The 18987-nt window shown below is 37.4% G+C and overlaps 1 protein-coding gene across 6 annotated transcripts in view; it reads left to right on the top strand.

Annotated features, from left to right (window-relative positions):
• Positions 1 to 14751, top strand: part of RALYL (RALY RNA binding protein like) — a 401158-nt gene extending 386407 nt beyond the window's left edge. For all 6 annotated transcript variants that reach the window (XM_055705681.1, XM_055705679.1, XM_055705680.1 and 3 more), the window contains one exon: positions 13768 to 14751. In XM_055705681.1, the coding sequence (XP_055561656.1) occupies positions 13768 to 13785 (18 nt within the window). In that variant the 3' untranslated portion in view covers positions 13786 to 14751. The remainder of the gene's footprint in view (positions 1 to 13767) is intronic.
• The last annotated feature ends 4236 nt before the right edge of the window (positions 14752 to 18987 follow it).

The following is an 18987-nucleotide window of genomic DNA, read 5'->3' as shown; positions in this document are numbered from 1 at the left end:
AAAACCTTCATGTTCCTTCCTAGTGCAAATACATCCACTCTTACTGCTTTTAATCCAAACTGTCCCTCAACAGTGCTGTGAAGAAAGCAACATACCTACACAGCTTCCCATCTTGCCTTACAGAAAACAAGCTCCTATGAAGAAAGATCTTTGTGCTTACTAAATTTGCCTCACACACAAATCACAAACAGGCCACAAATCACTGGAACACAGGTTGTGAGTGACATCAAGCAGTTTTCAGATGCCTGCCACAGCTTTAAATTGTAAGGAGTGGGAAGGAAAGCCAATAACCTCCTCTTATTCCTGTGGCTGCACAGCAGAGAGCCAAAAAGTCATCTGTGCAGCACAGTCCAACACACATTTTGATATTTGAGAAGCACCTTGGCCTCAATGCCTCTAAAACAAGCCCCTTCTTCTTACTAGAAACAGCATTAGCAGTATGTGGTGTGGCTGAGAGGATACAGGGAAAGCACTTTTGAATTAGTGTGCAGAGTGTTTTCCTTACCCTGCTTATTAAGCAGCTGGACAACCCAGTGCAGGCCCAGAGCATTTCATATAACTTCTCTGAACTTGTTTCAAATGGTGTTAATCTATCATCAACAAAGCACTGGCTGAAAATGAACTATAACTTATCATTGCAATCCCCTTGTAAATAACAAAGCTGGCATCCAATTAGTTACCTGAAAGCCTGAAGTATTGTAGATTTGGAAAAAAAAATGCTAATGCTTAATAAAACACCAACAAACTACTTAATTGGAATGAGTTATACACAAGCACTCATATCTATATTACATTGTCTGAGAAGGATAGTTTCTATCAAACTGTCAGCCTTTTGCAATAAATAACTATAATAATAATAGCACAGCGGTGGTTCAGTAGTTAAGCATTCAGTAGAGCAAACAGTGTTTTCTGGTAGAGCATGTGATCCCAGTGATTTCAAATGCAATAGATTTACAGCGTCATAACTCAGATCAGACTTTGGTTAGTGCTTGGCTGGAATTTGAAGGATATATTCACAGTTGCAGCACTGTGATTTTATGCTGGTGTAGCTACACTAAAAATAATGAAGCCACACAAGCATTAGATGGGAGTTCCACAATAATGAGTTACCTTTAATGAGATGTCTTGAGAGGCATTTTTATTAAATTATATCAGAAACAAAAGGTACAGAGACTGGGCAAGGCCCAGTTCTGGCTACAATGTAGATTTATAGCAGTTGTTTCAACAACAATATAGTTCCCTTTCTATTAATTATATTTCAGTTACATTTACCTCTCAAAGATATTTAATTTCTTACTCTTGTCCTTTCCCCCACCTCTGCACTGCATGCTTTCAGTCTATCAGAGTTGTTTCTAACATCTGATACAGAATCATGTTTCAGACATAAATAGCAGAAACTGCCGCAGATGAAAAACTCAAGATAATCCTCTTGCTGCACTGAGTTTCATGATGTAAAACTGAAAACATTATGATATCCTAATAGCGACATTTCTTGTGGGAAATGATGCAAATACCATTTAAATCAATGGAACCAACTAGTACTTTGGCTAAAGCTCATAAAAACAATTTCCTTTTGTCAGAAATGGGTGGTTTATATCACTAGAAGGACCATTATCAAAGGTATTAGCAAAAGTGGGTTTAATATGATGCTGTAAAAGTGTGCCTTAACAAAGTTCAATGGCAAGGTTCACTCTATTACTGTACAACATAGTTATTTGAACATTGATTCAAGACTACCAAGACTCAAATCGAATTTGCCCAGACAAAAACAAAGTTACCAAGGCACAAATTAAACTTACCATACTACAAAGTTATGCACAATATCGGTTGCTTACCAAAGATCTGCCATTGGTAAAAGGTCTCTCTGCCTTGAGGAGCAGCCTTGAGAGGCATCCCAGCTCCAGGGGAGATCACTGCCACGCAGCCAGGCTGCTTGGCTGGGAGAGCTCAAAGGCAGCTCACTGAGATCAGAATAAAGTGGTTGGTTTGTAGTCAAATTACATGCAATGGCAAAGCTAGGCATGAGATTCCCTGTACCCACAACTTTCTTTGTTCCTTGATAAATGAGTCTTGGAAAAGCCACTGCTATTCATGTGTTAATCGCACAATCAGTGTTCCAAACTCAGCTCATACCCATCGATGCTCAGTGGCTTATTCTGCTCCTTTGTGGGTATTCAGAGAACAGAGGAGTTCTTGGCCTGGCTACAGCTCAGGCCATTACCTCTGGACCCTGGACCAAACTACTGCTAGTTTGGTTAAGTGGACAAGTGTATCCATCACACCTCTCCTATGAGTAGCTAAAGGGAAATAAATTTAATAGCAAATCGGTATGAAACAGTGAAACTTTATTTGCTTTCATTATTTTGCATAAGAATTGAACAACCAAAATACTCAGCAGAGAGCAGAAACAGAAAAGGAATAAGAATTTGCCTGATTAATTTAATGTTGTTTAAGCCCAGTTTTGCTTATCTCAAATAGTAAGGTTGATCAAATATGTGACTATGTGATAGGACTGATAGTACTTAATTTATTATTGCATTCAAACCAGATTTTTCATTGCCTTTTTAGGTACTTTTTTATTCTATCAATAGCATCTGGGCAGATCAGACTGACTCTTCTATTATCAGCAGAATTAGGCTGATTAGCATGTCAAAAAGATCAATAGCTACTGTGACAATATGCAGTTTGCTGAGTGCACTTATACAGACTACTACTACGAAAAAAAAAGGACAAAACTTTTAATTAATGGTAATGGCTGAAGCAAGGTTGGGCCAGAAATCCTATTCAGATTACTTTAAATATTGTTGAGACCAAGCAAAATTTAGTCTTTTCGATGCACTGAACATTTTTGGACTTCATTGAAATCTTGCTTTCAGGGGAAACATGAAGCTCTTCATTCCTAAGACAAATGAATAGGTAAAAGATTGTGTTCACTTGATAAATATCAGTGCAAGATGTTTGTACTTGAGCAAGCTAAGAAAGTCATTAGGGGCAGCACACCCGACAGATACTAATGTGTTGTACCTTCCAAAGCTGCAGTAAATCTAATAACCTGTGACTGAAAAAATGGAGAAAGTAACAAAAGCATGTCATGAAATCAAAAATTGTTAGAAACTTCCTGACATGCCCTTTTGTTATATTTAATATATGCAATAGCACAGTAGATGTGTTTGTTGTTCACACGCTATTGTATGAGTCATTGGAAAGGCCTTGCTGCCAGCTCCTCCTCCCCATTTTTCCTGGCAGTCAATTTCTTAGGGGAAGACTTCCTAAATGGTGTTCAAGGTTTTAACCAAGTTACTCCTGACTACATAATGTTTTTCTAATTATTATTTACATCCTATCCCCTACATGTCAACAGAGACCTGCAGAAAATGCAAGCACTGTTATCATACACTTGGTTTCTCTCTTTCTACTAGACTTCCCTTCCTGTAATTGCATAATTGTAAAATGAATGAGCAAAATAGTTTGCTCACCTTTCACATCTATTCCTCTGAATCTGGTCTATATTATTTAGTCCCCAGTTAGAAACTTTCAAAACATTTATTATGTAAATAACATAATTCATTTGCGGCCATTGGAATCTTAAAAAGTTGATGCAAAGAGCTTGAAAAGAATGTTTTTTTCTTCTGTTTATCTCTTTTTTAAGCAAAGGATGAAGAATCAGGAAGTTTGGGTCCCATTCTCAGCTTTGCCACTGAGCTAATGTGGTGGGCAATGTGTGTCAGCAGATCGAAAGTGCATGTAGACTCAGCCCCTTTTTCTGAGGTCAGGCCAAGAGGTGCCTTTGGCCTTAAAGCCAACATGTGGGAATGGAGCATTACCCAAATACATGGTTTAAATTTATAAATATTATATGCTTTCCAGTCAAGAAAATTGCAAACTTTGGTTTTGCCTGTTGAACAAAAAATTCACTCTTCAATGTATCTGTTTTACATTTACATTGCACCCTGCTATCAGTGGGAACTGCTTGAGGTTTCTGTCATCACTTAACTTCCTACATTTTCTGCTATGAGTTATTGGCATGGTCTCTCTTTCTGACGTCTGTCATATGCAAGGCAAGTCTGGGCACGTCCCTTTCAGATCCAGCAGGGTGAACATTAATAAGCCCTGCCAGCAACTTCCAGCAAAATGCACAGGCACTTACAACAAGAGGAGAAGTTGTGCATCATCTTCTCCTACATTCTGTCAATCCCACCAAGCACAGAATAACCATCTATGTTCAGGAGTTTAAATGGAGTATATCCTTACTGAGGTAATAAATGGGTGTAAATATTAAATGGAGGAGGGATTTTGTTTGTTTTTATTCCCTGAAAACCACTGTAAGAACTGGTCATAAAATAGTGGTATTTAGACTACCCCAGACAACCTGAACCAGTGGCTGGTCATAGCCCAGTGCTTCATGAGGCTAGTCCTAAGTACACTTAATTAAGCAAATGCCTGTCAATACAGAGTACGGGCTTGCATGTGGCATTTACAGCCTCATGGAATTTTGGCAATATGTCTGTTTGGAAACACTAGCATGGGAGACAATATATCTAATACATAAAAGAATTTTTGATTACTGCTTAATACGTTTTAATGTTTTTTTAGAAATTGTCTAAGTGTTTTGGGTTCAAGCTCATGCACTGCCTTCCTGTGGACCTGTGCTTTCAAAGAGTAGCTTGTGTGCTTTCTCTGCTTTGGGGGAATGGGAACTCTGCTGTTTGTTGAGACACTGTTCATAGATTTATCATTATTTAGTATTCATTATTCACTTTAATGTTAATTTTATTTTGGGTTTTATTTGGTGTGAGGGTTTTTTTCTATTTAGGCAGGACTATGTGTTTATCTTAAGCTTTTAGGTAAGAATAAGATAGTCATGGTGCTTGAGGTTTTTGAAACATCAAAATGTTTAATTTTAATGGCTCAGCTTCAGCTGGCAAAAACAATTGTTGTGCCTCCAATTTAAAACAAAACAAAAAAAAACCCAAGCCGACAAACAAACAAAAAAAACCCAAACCAAAAAAAAAACCACAAACCAGCCTGTAAATTGATTCAGAGGCAAATAGTTAGATCAGGCCAAAAATTCTCTCAGACACATAAACAAAATACTTGCCTAAATGATAATTCTTCACTGATATAATGTAATTGGCCTTAATATTCAATACTAGTGGACTGGTTATGTGTGTTCTAAATAGATCAGAATTAGCTCCACAGCTTTTGCTAAATTTGCCTAAAATTTATGAGCATAGGGTCAACCTCTGAGTGCAGTACAGAAACAAAGACAGCCAAACACTTTCCACATAGAAGCAAGCCTAAATCCTTTTTCAGGGGAAGGTGATGGTGGTTTATAAGAAAGATAGCAAGGTTTGTGCTATAACTTATGTCTGGTAAAGAAACATCAGAATTAGCTGAAGTAACTCAAGACTTTAAATATGAAGACTGATTTCAGTTCCACCCCTGAATAATTTTGTCAACATAATTTCCACTAATTCTGGAGGAGTTGCTCTTCTTTTATCTCCCTGTCTTTTGATTGACTCCAGTAGACTTTGGATGACTTGTGGAACATGCTGGGTTGGGTTTGGTTCACCTATTTGCAGCCAAATTCCCCAATCATGTGTAGGGAGAATATCCATCAGAACCGTAACCTAGCATAGATACCAAAGCAGCCGTACAAGGTACAGTGGGAAAGTGGTGAGAGAATGGAAAAAGAACACTGTCACTCTCTAGACTTTCATTGTGATACTGAAATCCTCCGCAGTGCCTCAGACCAGCCATTGGAGCCTGTGTTTGGCTTGGCTTTGAGCCTATCAGCTTAATCCTCAAGTTCTTAGATTTAACTGAAATTGAGCAATTGCCATGCATCACACATTTTTCCTGGTGTGTCAGTCTTTGAAAGTAAATAGCTTGAGTTCCCCTAGAAAACACTCATTTCACAGGCTTTATCAGTATGCTTGAGCCTCAAGAATGCTGAATGAAAAACCCTCAGAGGAAACATTTTTCTGTTGAAAGTCTTTACACAAGTAAAGAGGGGTAAACACTGAGAAGCCAAAAGATCATTATTTTTCCATTTAAAAAGACACAAATTTTAAATGTTTTTTATTTTTTCAATACAAATTGCAGAGCCACTGTAGTTAGTGACCCAATTATTCCAAAAGGTCTCAGTTTTTGAGAAAATATAAATGTGTTACTAAGAAGATTTTCTGCATGATTAATGCCAAAACATGAAAGGCAGATTGGATTTATCTATACAGAGGCATTTATGGACCACAGAAAAGGGAAGTTATTTAGAAGGTGATAGAACTGTAATTGCCATTTCAACAAAAAAGCAATCAGTGAGGAATAAAACAAGCTCAGTCTGCCAAAATGAAGATTTGGAAGTTAATCAAATGCAATCTTAGCCAGGCTGTTATGCTGATATGTGTATCTGAAGTTTCCAAATTGTTGTTGCTATTGATTTCTAAAAGTACAGTACAGTTTTATAATGTCTTTCAAAATGAGTAAGTTATGTTCCAGCCCAAATAGAGAATCAAAAGGCTAAATTCTTCTCTGCTACTTCTTTGCAAGGTTATATTAATCCCTTCTCAGCTATTAGGTGATTCTGTGCCGTTTGCAGACCACAATGCAACCCCAAGTCCACCATTTTACTTTGTAATTTTTATTTTTAAACAAATGTCTCTTGAAATCCTCATTAAAAAATATATCATGCATTACTATGCACTTTGTATTGAAATAAGTATTATGCAGAAAAATGCCAAGCCAAACGTGTTTAAACAGGATCAGCTTTTCTTGTAATTTCCATCTGGATCACATTTCCAAACCAAGTCTTTCATAGACATCCTGTATGTTTAATTGACTTTCTTGATTCAGTACACTATTGCCACCATTTAGCTATCTGTTGTTCATCATCGTTAGCCTCATCCCTCCCCTCCTTCCCATGGTTTACTCTGAGCTTTCCCAGTATCTCTGCCATCTCATGCTGAATGCTTCCGTTTCCTCCAGCAAGCTCTCCTCCCCATTCCTTCTCTTTTAATTTTCTTTTTACCTCATTTCACCTGGTCTTTAAGTTGAGTAAAACTTCTGCCTCCAAGTAACTGACTGAACAATCTCCTGTTGATTAGGCAGGCCACTCCTTATCACATTACCATCACTGTGTACAATTTCTTTTTCCTGCATGGGTGCACTTGGTTTTTTGATACCCATCTAAACTCTAATTTGGCAATACTAGGAAAGTTTAGCCGGTGCTTTCTGTGTAATTTAAGGTAGTTCTAGTAAGCTTCTACTTTCATATATTTTTAAAAGACACTATTTAAAGTGTAGACATAGTGAGTGGCCTCAGGCTACAAGTTTTAGCAGTTCCTTTATATAATAAGCTGTGTGTTCAAACTTGCACCCTTGGCATTGATAGCACAGGAGCTATTGCCTTCAGCATTAATATTGATTGGACCACAGCTTCACACTGGGGCATTCCTACTCCTCACAAGAAGCAGAGGTTAATTCAGTATGAATTTTATTCTACAACCTTCTCACAGCACCCTGCATCCTAAAACCATCTCCTTCATAGCATTCAGAATGATAAAGGAAGATCCTTACCATGGATCCTGCTAATACTCAGTTACACTTGCTTCTCATGGAACAGGCCCAAGCCCGAGAAGCAGAAAACACCTAGAGCTCTCCAATGAAAGTCATACCTCTGGGAATTTGCTACGAATATACACGCTTCTTCAGGATTAAAGGAAAGTGGGACATTTGCCCCTTTGCTACATTTGGCACTCGATCCCCAGAAGGTGTTGAGTTGCTGTCATGGAACTCTGGTACAAGCTGAGGAACTCTGTGGACAGCATCAGTGAGGCTTTACTGCATTTGGTTTGGCTTTATCAGCCAAGGGAGAACATGAAATGTAGTGGTGGTGGTGGTGGGAGCACGTATTCACTGTGAGGTAGTCTTGTGAGTGCATTCTGGGTAAAGACTTCAGGGCAGCAAGTTCTGCAAAAGCACCACCCTCCCACCTTCTGACCTCTTCCACATTCTCCTGCTTGGAGATTCTGCAGCCCACCCCACACTCTGCAGAAGGTCCAATGCCTCCAGCTTCAGATGCCTCCCACTGCCACCAGATACTACACTATTAGTCCCTGAGTCTTCTCCTACTCCTATAAAAGAACCTTGTAGAAGAAGATCTTGCTTCAAAAAGCAGTCAATTAGGGGGAAAACCACAGAGTAAAGTGAGGTGCACAGATCCACTTCTTTCCCTCCTCCTCACTGCTGTCATAGTCCCAGTCAACAAAGCTCTTAAATTACCATCGTGACTCTAATTCCAAAGTCATTCCTTCAACCTCACACCTGACTCAACTCAACCGCAGCATGGCCTCACTGATTCTCCAAATACTAGATCCCATCTCCACCACTACACCCAGCACCATCCATCACAAATCTGCCTACACAGGACTCTGAGAAAGAAGAGATATGTTGGTCTAGGGGGAAAATCAGTACTTGACAGGGCTATCTCATTCTTCCCGCTGATTTTTACCAGGCAAACAAGTGAAACCAAGCATTTTAATACAAAGGAGATAGAAATTTGTTTTCACTTATGAGTAAAACAGCTATTCTCAGATTTACTCACATAAGTACTAACACTTCAAAGCAATTAAACTGTTCACTGAACAGAAAAATGATTCTGTAGTGTTTTCAGCAATTAAAGTATGATTGACAGAGTACAAAAGATAATGATTAGGTTTCATCATTGGAAGAAAGGTTTAAAGAAGGTTCAACTGCTCCCTTTAATCATTCTCTATTAATATTTACCAAACTGTACAATTTCTCCTGTTTGTTATATGCAGTGAATATTCTGTCACTAGGTCATGATAAAAAGTTCTGCTTTGGTGCCATAATTTGGTCTGTCATGTTTTACAAATGTTAAAAATGACAGCAACAATCCCATAACACACATTCATGTTCCCCAGCTAACACCTACTGAACTGAACGTTTACATTTCATATGAGGGCATTATACTAAATCACCTATTAACTGTGTTATATATGTAATCAGAGATTTCATGTTTTATGTGGCAAAGCACAAGGTGTATCTCAAATGAGCACAATTGTGAAGTCTGTGAGAGCTAATACAAATCCAGGGTTCTTTGATAAACCCTGTTCATTGCTGTGGTTTTCCATTCATGGTGATGAATGCTGTGTAAAAACCAAAAGAAGCCTGTGCCCCCATAGTACCTTACAAACATAAATTACTGGGGTTTGCACTCAATGTGAGCTGCCTGCTTAAGAAAAAGGAAGGATATTGTTTTCAGTTAGACACAACAAATAAACAGAATGGTAATTTGCACTACTATTTTCTGTAATCCATCCTGGTTTTTCTCATTTTAGAGAAATATCTGGATCAATAATGGCTAACCAAGATTTGTGGTGTTATTTTTTTTTAAAAGTCTGTTCTGCAGATACAGTTTTTCACCTCCTTGCCTGTCCAGAAAGTACATTTCATAATCAGAAGAAATTATGAGAGATGAAACAGTATGCCATACTAGAGAACATAAAAGCGGCATCTGTGGACCTGGATTCAGTATTCACAGTTATACAGATAACAGTTTAGGAGTGAGCATCAGATGCAATCAAAGCAATTGCACTGCAACTGCAGTTTGAGGTAGTGCAAGTATGAGGGCCGGTGTTGTGAGTGAAAGGACAGTGCAGCAGCTGCATTTTAATGGGGCTTGCAGTTGTTTTGCGGAAAGTGATGTATGGCAGACACATAACCCACTGCCAAAGCCTAGTCGGACACCAAAAGCAGCCTGGGAAGGTGTCAGGCACTGAGTCTCCTGCTCAACAGGAGCCTGACAAAAGTAGAAATGTGATTTTACCTGAAACCAAGCAGTAGTAACAATTAGCTTCAGATGCCTCCCTTACAGTTATTAACCTCAGACGTCCAGTCCTAAGGGTGGGATTTCTGGCAAGGAAAAAGAGGCAGGAGAGCAAAAGGAAGCATATTTGAGGCCTTGCGTTTCAAGCTCATGTATGTGTGCACCATCATCTATCCATCCACTGTTTAGCTGCATTTTATGGGAATTTCTAAGATTAATGTTATCATGAAAGCCATTTAGAGCAATCAATTATTTAAAAACATGCATTTTGATAGATGGATATATTTGTATATACTTGCTGGATGCTCTTATTGCTTATAATTATTGTAGGGTATACAGTAAATTCTGCAACATCTATATTCTGTGGGACTGTTCTCTAAACATTTTCTTAATATGCTACAAGGGAAGATGATAATTGTGTACATCTTTTGTGTCATTTAGCCATGGTGCATTCCTAATACTTCCTCCCAAGGACATATGCTGAACTTATGCTTTCCGTAAGATTTATTCCTATACATCTAGGTCTGGAAAGTGAGCATGGTGAAGGAAGTCCAGCACACTTATCCCATAAACCCTGTGAGAAGGAAGCTAGGTATTTATGGAGAACAAGGAACGTACCCCTGTTGTTTACCCTTTTTCAGAACTTTAAGGAAGAACAAATAAACCAGAGCAGGGAAGAGGCTGAGCTCAGTTTGGACCCAGCTAGCAGAGATCAAAACTCACACTTCCCCCAGACAAATAAAGTACACCTAAGTGAGTTTAGAAAAGCCAGCAGCATGTCCCCTGCCACAGAAGTGGTGGTCACCGTTACAGCTTCCAGCTGCTTGAGGAGGCTGGGGGGAGAGGAGTGACCCACCTCCTCTAAGAGAATGGTGCCGCAGGTCTTTAACATGTATTGAAATTGCCTTCTCAAAAAAGGCTTTTAGGAGATATACAGAGTGCAAACTACTTCTATAAATGCAGAGCAGGCGATCTGATGGCCAGGCTCTCCCATAAAAAATGTCCTTTGTATCCAGTGCGTTCTTAAATATCTACAGATGTAAAGACTGGAATTATCTAGATTTTGAGGGGAGGTAAGTGATAAAACCGTTAAACTTCTAAAAGACAAGATGGAAAGCCCTCTAAATTTTTACTGAATTTTATCTGATTTACTCCATCATTTTTAGTGATTATACTTTGGGGCCCATTAAGTTGAACTGCACTTTCATTTAGAGAGGTGTTTAATATTTAATGTTGGCTTTCCAGTATTATATACATTGTAATAATGTAAAGTTAAAATTAATTGAATCTAGTATAATTTGAGTCTGGTAAAAATGCTAGAAGGTTCATACTGGAACTATAATAACAGTAGCAATAGCATTTCTGGAAGGCTGAAATACAGCATTATGCCTAAGACTGTTTCCACTAGCTTATACTTAAAAAGCCACCCAGATAGGGAAAAAAACAGCAGAAATAATTTCAGGCGCAGAATGAACCTATAAATACTCCATAACCTACCTCCAGCTTTTTTCAAAGATTATGATGGCAATTAGGACAGTATATACTGTTTCTTTGATATTGTCTATGGCTGCCAAGGCTATGTGCTCAGTTGGATTATTCAATTCTTAAAATGCATAATGTTCAAATCACACATTCTAAAGTGGTTTTCTGTTAGAACTACATCAAATGAAAGCCATACTGCTGGCTTAAATGTAATTTAGCTCATCCTTGTTGTGTCAGGATGTTTTTTTACATATATATAACGGGAAGGAAATGAAAAGATTAAAAAAAACATTAGTCATCATGAGGTTTTTTAATATCATCAGCACTAACATAAAGCCAGCTGATAAATTGCACACTATTCAGAAAAAAGAAATAGAATAAAATTAGTATTGCACTACACTAGATTAATCATAGCCCTGGGTTACTGTCATTCTATGGAAAATAAAAGCTTGACTATTGCAGAATTTAAAGTTTCTTCTCAGCCTTTAAGATTATTTGTCTTAAGAGGCAAATAACAAGCCCGTGTACTGAAGAAAGAACACAAGATTTTGGACTGCTGGGGTTGGTAAATTTTTATCATTGTTTCTAAACGACAGCAAAGCAGCATTGATGACTTGGATCCAGATGGTTAGCAGTAACGCTTCATAATGGTAACCTAATGAAGCTTTTTAGTGCTGGTGACAGGTAAATGCTTGAAAGGTTTATGGCAGGGAAAAAGCTTCAATAAATAACTTGAAAATCTGTCTCTTCTTACTTGCATAATTATTGCTTGTTATAATGGCGTAATGGAACAGCAAAGCATAGGTGAAGAAAAGGCTAGAAAAGGGGAACTCTCTCTGGAGCTAATAGGATGTACAGTGGAATTTTTTTTATTTCTTGCAAGATGAATAGCTACTTAACAACCATTAGGCCTCTCTCAGACTTAAGGGGACAATTTAAATAACTTTTTCATATGGTTAAGTCTGTCCAGGGATCAGAAGCTAAAAATAGGGGAGATGAAGGTTTTTCTCTACGCAAGTAGAAAATAAAGATTTCAGCATATTTTAACTGAAAGAAGAAAGTTCTGGGGCCTCTCAAATGAGCGTTTTCCCCTAATCCTGGTTACCTGTGAAGGGTACAACCACAAATCCTGTGCTCACTTTGCAGTGACGAGGAAATCTGACGGCTGGATACTTCAAAGGGCAGGAGGCCAGTCCTGCAGGGACTCTGATGTTTCTGATAAAACCTTTTGATTGAAAAAACAATTTTTCAATAAATTTCCCTCTTTTCTGGGGAAGAAAAAGGCAGGCTTAAAACTCACTGAAGGAGGAGGAAATTGGCTGAGAACATTTGGAAATTTTTCAGGTTTTGATCAAAAGTGCACCAGGTTTTGTCAGCTGTTTTCAGTTTCAGTTATAGAAAATTATATAACAAAAAAAAAGTGAAAAAGAAATTGGCTGAGAGACATTTTTCTTGTCAAAAGTAAAAAAAAAAAAAAAAAGAAAAAGAAAAAAGGTTGAAAATTTCACTTAAAAAAAGAAACCATCTACTTCTGTTAACATTTTCTACTGTCAGTTTTCCAAACACATATGACTGGGAAAGTGTTGTCAGTTTTTCTGTGGGTAGGTTGAGCTGGTATATGTCTTACACTCCCCTGCAGCATCACTGAATGCCTAGTTGAAGCTGGTAGCACTAATGGGTCACGTAGCAGGACTCTCAGATTTTTTAGATGCAACCTGCTTCCAGCCTCTGCTGGACGTCTAACCCTCAAAAGTGTTGGCTGACACAGGACTTTTGCAGTTTCACACTGCGGCTGGTAAAACAACATAAGAAATTAAAGGATATGCAAATAAAGTTAAAGCATGTACACAAGAACAATAATAAAATAGATTATGTCAAAGGAAGCCACTGAGGAAAGATCCTTCTATCTGGTAACTATAAGCATTGCTGAAAGCACACAGTCAGTGTAAATGGTCTGGAATAAGGTATATAAATAGTGCAATGGGACAGAAGCAAAGAACCCTACACACAATTTATTTAGATTGAATGCTATTATGTAAATGAAGCATTTCATTGCAAAGCAGCTAAGATACATTCTTCTATTTTCTGCTACTGAAATAGAAATTATTTGGCAGTTGTTTGCCAAGCATTATTGAGGGGAGGGGTACTTCAGCCTCAACACCTCTTCCTTGAATCACTGTGGTTATTTTGGGACACACAGTCTAACTCAGGATTGTCTCACAGTCCTGATTGTCTACTGCTCCGGGTACAGGACTTTTCTTTTAGCCCTCAAAGGGTTAGAGGGGTAAAGCCTGACAAATATTGGTATTTGATTGATTTGTGAAAAAGCCAAATCATAGTCCTCTTCCGTCTTTTCCCCAGTTGTCTTGGCTTCCTTTTGAAGTTCTGCTGGAAGAAATTCTGTGCCTTCATACTAAAGCGAACATTTCATTTCTCAGTTTCTACAGATCAAGTGATGAGATGTCATGTGTGAACCCCCTGAAGGCTGAGAAGAGAAAGTCTGACTTGCCCACGGAAAATTGTGAACTGCGGTTTCTTACTGGCTAGCAACACCTTTGATTCAATTTGTATGAAAACTCAACTTAGTTATTAAAATGGACGTTACTGTTCAAATATTAGAAACTCCATTTCTTATATGTTCTAAGCTGTACAATTGTCAGATTTTTATGGTTTAGATTGTAAATGTGTTTTTCTCTGGCTAATTATTGGTATTATTTTTTTAATTTTGACGTCTTAAAGGCCAATGTACTGTATCATAATAATATGAAGGACATATTTAACAGGTGTGGGAAACACTGTATACAAATGTATATTTCTAAAAGCTATTTTTATGATTAGCATGTTTTACTGTTTTACCATATTTAGAGTCAGGTGATATTGCACTTCTTCGTTTACAGCTTAATTCAAACAAGATCATTATGGATCATTATGATCAGTGTCACAATTAAATACATTGTATGGTATTTTCCATTATTTTATTTATATTTGTCATTGGAAATAATTATGTTTATTAATAGGGTTAGCTGCTAAAAAGTGAAAATGTCAAAATAAGAGAGCAATCCTTGATAACCTGTAAATTGGATCCTCCTGTAAATCCCTTTCTGCAGATAAGCACTCTCCGGGACACCATTCATCAGACAGCTGTTACAGCTGTTCCTGCAAGTCTCTAAAGGCAGTTTGTTGTTACCATACAACAGTCAGTCTCCTGTCTAGCCAGGTAAATTACTTATAGACTGCCAATATCTGACAGCCTGAGTTAGCCTACTGACTACTTTTTGATTTATTTTCTGGCAGTAGTCTTTCCACTCCTGAACCACTAAAGCCCTCCTAAAAGCCTGCAGTTGGAATAATTAATTATTACAGATGTTGTAGGGGGAACCTCAGTACAGAATTTCTTAATAAATCATATTTCCTTTCAAACAGAGCGGATGCCTTATTTCTCTTGTGTTACTGAGATGTTAAGGGTATCAAAGCATATACGATATGGGCACAAGGTCGTCTTCTCTAATGAAAGTACCAACCCGTTCACCATCCCAAAGCCAGACCTCCTTAGCATCACAGATGGCATGAAACGAGGAATAGATATTTATCTATGTCTTTATGTGATATATACTCCAATAGAAAAATACACGTCTTTAAAGTGATTGCAGGGGACAAAAAGATACTTAATAGCTACAGCCTTCCAAGAGGGAGAGACATTAATTTAAGAAGTACCTTACACAGTCAAATGGATCTCAGACCCAGCTGTGTGCCAGTCTGCAGCATGGAGCCCTGACATCCACTGATATTCATGGCCAGGGGTAGTTTGTATTTGGGATCATCCAGCAACACAAAGATGAACCCTTGCCTTGCCCATTCAATCACTCCCTGTAGGCTGAAAGCAAGAGAAAAAGAAAGGTACCAGAAAGACTCTTCAACAGATCAAACTTTCAACTTCTATAAAAAACAGCAGTTTCTGAGATGGTAGGTTCACCTCAAACAGTGGGGGTATGAGGAGGTGGGAGCTCCAGGTCTCCAGTCACATTTCCAGCATGAGAACCATCATCAAAGAGGGACTGATATTCTTCAAACATTTGGAAGAGAAGCATACATTTGAATTTAATTATTTATTACTGAGCGGGAATTTTCTTCACTAGGAGACTATGTAACATAGCACTTTCAGTTATGTTTGTGTATCTTATATTTAACTTGTCTATTTTCTGTGGAGTTACATGGTTTACCTAAGTGCTGAGTAGTACCTTGCTACTTAATTAAGACAAGAATAGCATAAACGTTCATGCCTGAGTATAAAAAATCACAGCTTGAGAATCCACCTAGGCTGACTCTCCCAGAAAAGTACAGCAAAAAATACTTCTGTGTAACTGAAAAATTAGATCAAATCAAAGTGTGAAATATTTCTCCACTTTCTATCTATTAGTATAGGTTATGATCATTTTTAACTGTAAAAATGCAAAAAGAATTGCTGTTTTGTGATCTCCATCGTTGGCTGACAATTAAAAAAAAAGAACTCCAAACCTCAGCAGCTCAATGGGCATTTTGCCCATTTCAATTATATAATATGTTGGCTCATTTAAAAGATGCAGAATGTCATCCAAGGGGATCAGTTCTGATGTTGGTGTTAATAAACTACATGAGAGTAACAGCTATGTGTATCATTTCTTCACCACCTCCATTCCAAACGAGCTAATAATCAAAGAAAGCACTCTACTAGATTATTATAAATTCTTTCCAATCATTACCTTTAGATTATATACTTACGGAAATGAGTCTTGACACTGTTTCACACCATAGTTTAAGTCGTGAATATATTTTGAACACAAAAAGACACCTCTGATAACACCATCAGGCAGTATTTCATTTGCAAGCCAGAAGCTTGTGCCATGCAGTCGATTCCTAGCAAGGTTTCTTAATGGCATGTTTGCTTCAAATCACTACAGAGGATGCTGGCAGCTTCCACAGAGCTTGATAGTTCTCTACTTTTCATGTATGCAGTATGCTGGGTGTTGTTTGTCATCACTATTTCTACTTGTTTTACATGGGTTTTGTCAGTTGTGGGGTTTTAACATTGCTCATCCCTTGCAATATGGAAGAACAGAAAACATAAAGGGTCTTGTCAGTTGGTTTGGGTAGTCAACAGTCTTATAAAATCCTTTATGGACAGTCCCAAATTACACCAATTCATTTTCTACACAGACCTATACACTCTGTGTATTTCAGATATTCATTTCTAACCTGTTCAGCTGCATGAATGGAAAACATTTACTAAAAAGCTTTAAAGTTTGGATCAAGAAAAAATATTTTTACTTTTGTAAACTCTTGTATTACATATTGTTGCAGTTCTTATTAGTTTTCTCTGTAGATCCATTTTTAGTTCTGAAAAATCATTGTACTTAAACTATGTAGATAGCTGCAATCTTGTAAGCAGACATATTTTTAATAGGTACCACTGCAAGTTAGAATTAAAACGTTCAGGGTTTGCCCATGTAGAGCAGATTGATGGTTCATTACAGTTTTCTTTAAAATGTTGTAACATAATTTTTACATGTCTGTAAATAAATATTTTCTCTGATTTATGCACTAATTCAGTTTTGTAATTTCTTCTCTTAAAATGTGACTGTAAGAAACTTTCCAGGAAAAAGTTTATTTCTCTCATGGAAAAATACCAATTAAAGCTCTGTAATACAACTTGTGCTTCACAAACTTTCCAACCAGAACAAACAGAAACAGGCACCCATAATATGAAGTACTTACCTTACGTAAGTAAGTAAGATAGAAAAAATAATGTGGTAACTCCTGTTACCATTTTGACAGTTTGAGAAATTTAAGGACAAGTCCTGTGTTAAAAAATGACAGAGAAGAAATGAAAACTTCCTGAAAAGAGGGAATTCTTCAGTGGGGTGAAAGAGAAGAGGGGCCCAGTGGTGATATTTCATTGAATTTGAGGAATGCATTTTCTTAATCTTGGAAGCTTCCAAGTTTCATGTATCACTAAAGCAGTGTGAATATTACTTACAAAAATATGTTAAGAATATTTATCATTTTCTGTTTAGTATTCAAAAACACTTTTTATTCACAGTTTATTATTCTATATACAAGGTGCTGCTATACAAACTAAGAAAAACTCATCCACAAATTATAAAAGAATATTTTAAAATTATATTGATATTGTTGGGAAGCAAGACTATTTTGAAATGTGTGTGATCTATACATGGTATTTAATTTTCTACTTTTCTAAATGTGTTGTCCGTATTACTACAGCTATGCCAGATTTTGCACAAGTTTGTAAAATTTATGAACAACTTACTCTTATTATGCACAATACAGGGCCAGTTCCTCACTCTGAAAGAACCCTGCTACAGATTAAATAGTAGCCAATTGAAATAATTTCTAATTCCTTTTTAGTAGACAAGGTAGGCCGAGAACTTTAAGTTTCTAGTTTCCATGTTCAGAAGAATCTTCAATAGTCTAGAAAATTTAAATAAGGAATATAACTGAATGGAGAGGAAAAAAGATAATAAAGTAAAGATAATTTCATTTTCTGTACTTGTCTGTCAAGATCTTATGTAATAAACATAACCAAAAAAATTCAGTTTGGCAATCTTAAATTCTGTCTTGGATCATACTAGGCATGAGGGCAGTTATTACTGAAATTAAGGCATCAATCAGCCAAGAATAAGGAGGAAGAATATCCTGCAGTGTTAGATGGTTAAAACATCAATCATTCTAACACTTTATGGGCAAATATATTTGGAACAGAGGCATACTTAACCCTTTGCATGATTATATAAAGTATAGAAAATACAATTTATGCAATTATATTGTAGTCAGGATTATATTCCAGTTTATTTTTTATTTTCTCATATGAAGATCCATTATGAGCCCCATTTATTGCCATTAGGGACAAAGACAAATATTTTTGAGTTTTGAACCTGTTGGAAAACGATTATAAAAATAGTGCAAAATTATTAGAGGAGTGGAGGAGTTTTCCACATAAGTAATACAATCCTGGCTCTTTGCCTTGAGTCCAATACAAAGCACTGAAAAGATTTTCTGGTCTCATAAATTCTTTACTCTGAGACAGTAACCTTGTTCCATGTCTGCATGGACAGGCTTCAGTTCCATGTTTTCAGGCTTTTATCCTCCCTGAAATAAACTTGTAGCACTTTTCCATCATTAGCGCTCACCAAAGTTACCCAATGAGGTCCGGCAGCCACAGATCAGAAAGACAACCTCTGTATGGTTAGACTTCTACACAAGAGGAAAGATAGTGTGTGTGGTGAAGCTAAGGACTATTGGACACCCTAAACTAGGAGAAAATATGTTTCTTTTGGCCAGCAGCTGTCAACCTGAACAGTCAACTAAGGGCAGACCTGACTACAGATAGTCTGTTCCCAGGAAAAGGAGGGTCTAGCCAAGGATATGACTAAAGATGCAGGAAGATTCTGTACACTAAGTAAAACCAGCACAACTTAACAAGTTAGTACTGTTAGTACTGTAGCTCTGAGCATTTCTCACCAATGAAATGTTCTGGCCATGAGGATGGCAGAGAGAGAGAAAGTAAAGGCACCTGCGTACAGCGTTGACAGCCCTACTGTGGTGATCTGTGCCCTTACAACAGCCAGTCCTGGAAAACTGATAAAGCCCTCTGACAAACTGCT

Source organism: Falco cherrug, chromosome 3 (assembly GCF_023634085.1).
Source record: "Falco cherrug isolate bFalChe1 chromosome 3, bFalChe1.pri, whole genome shotgun sequence".
In the NCBI taxonomy this organism is placed as follows: domain Eukaryota; kingdom Metazoa; phylum Chordata; class Aves; order Falconiformes; family Falconidae; genus Falco; species Falco cherrug.
This window is presented reverse-complemented; position numbering and strand designations above follow the sequence as displayed.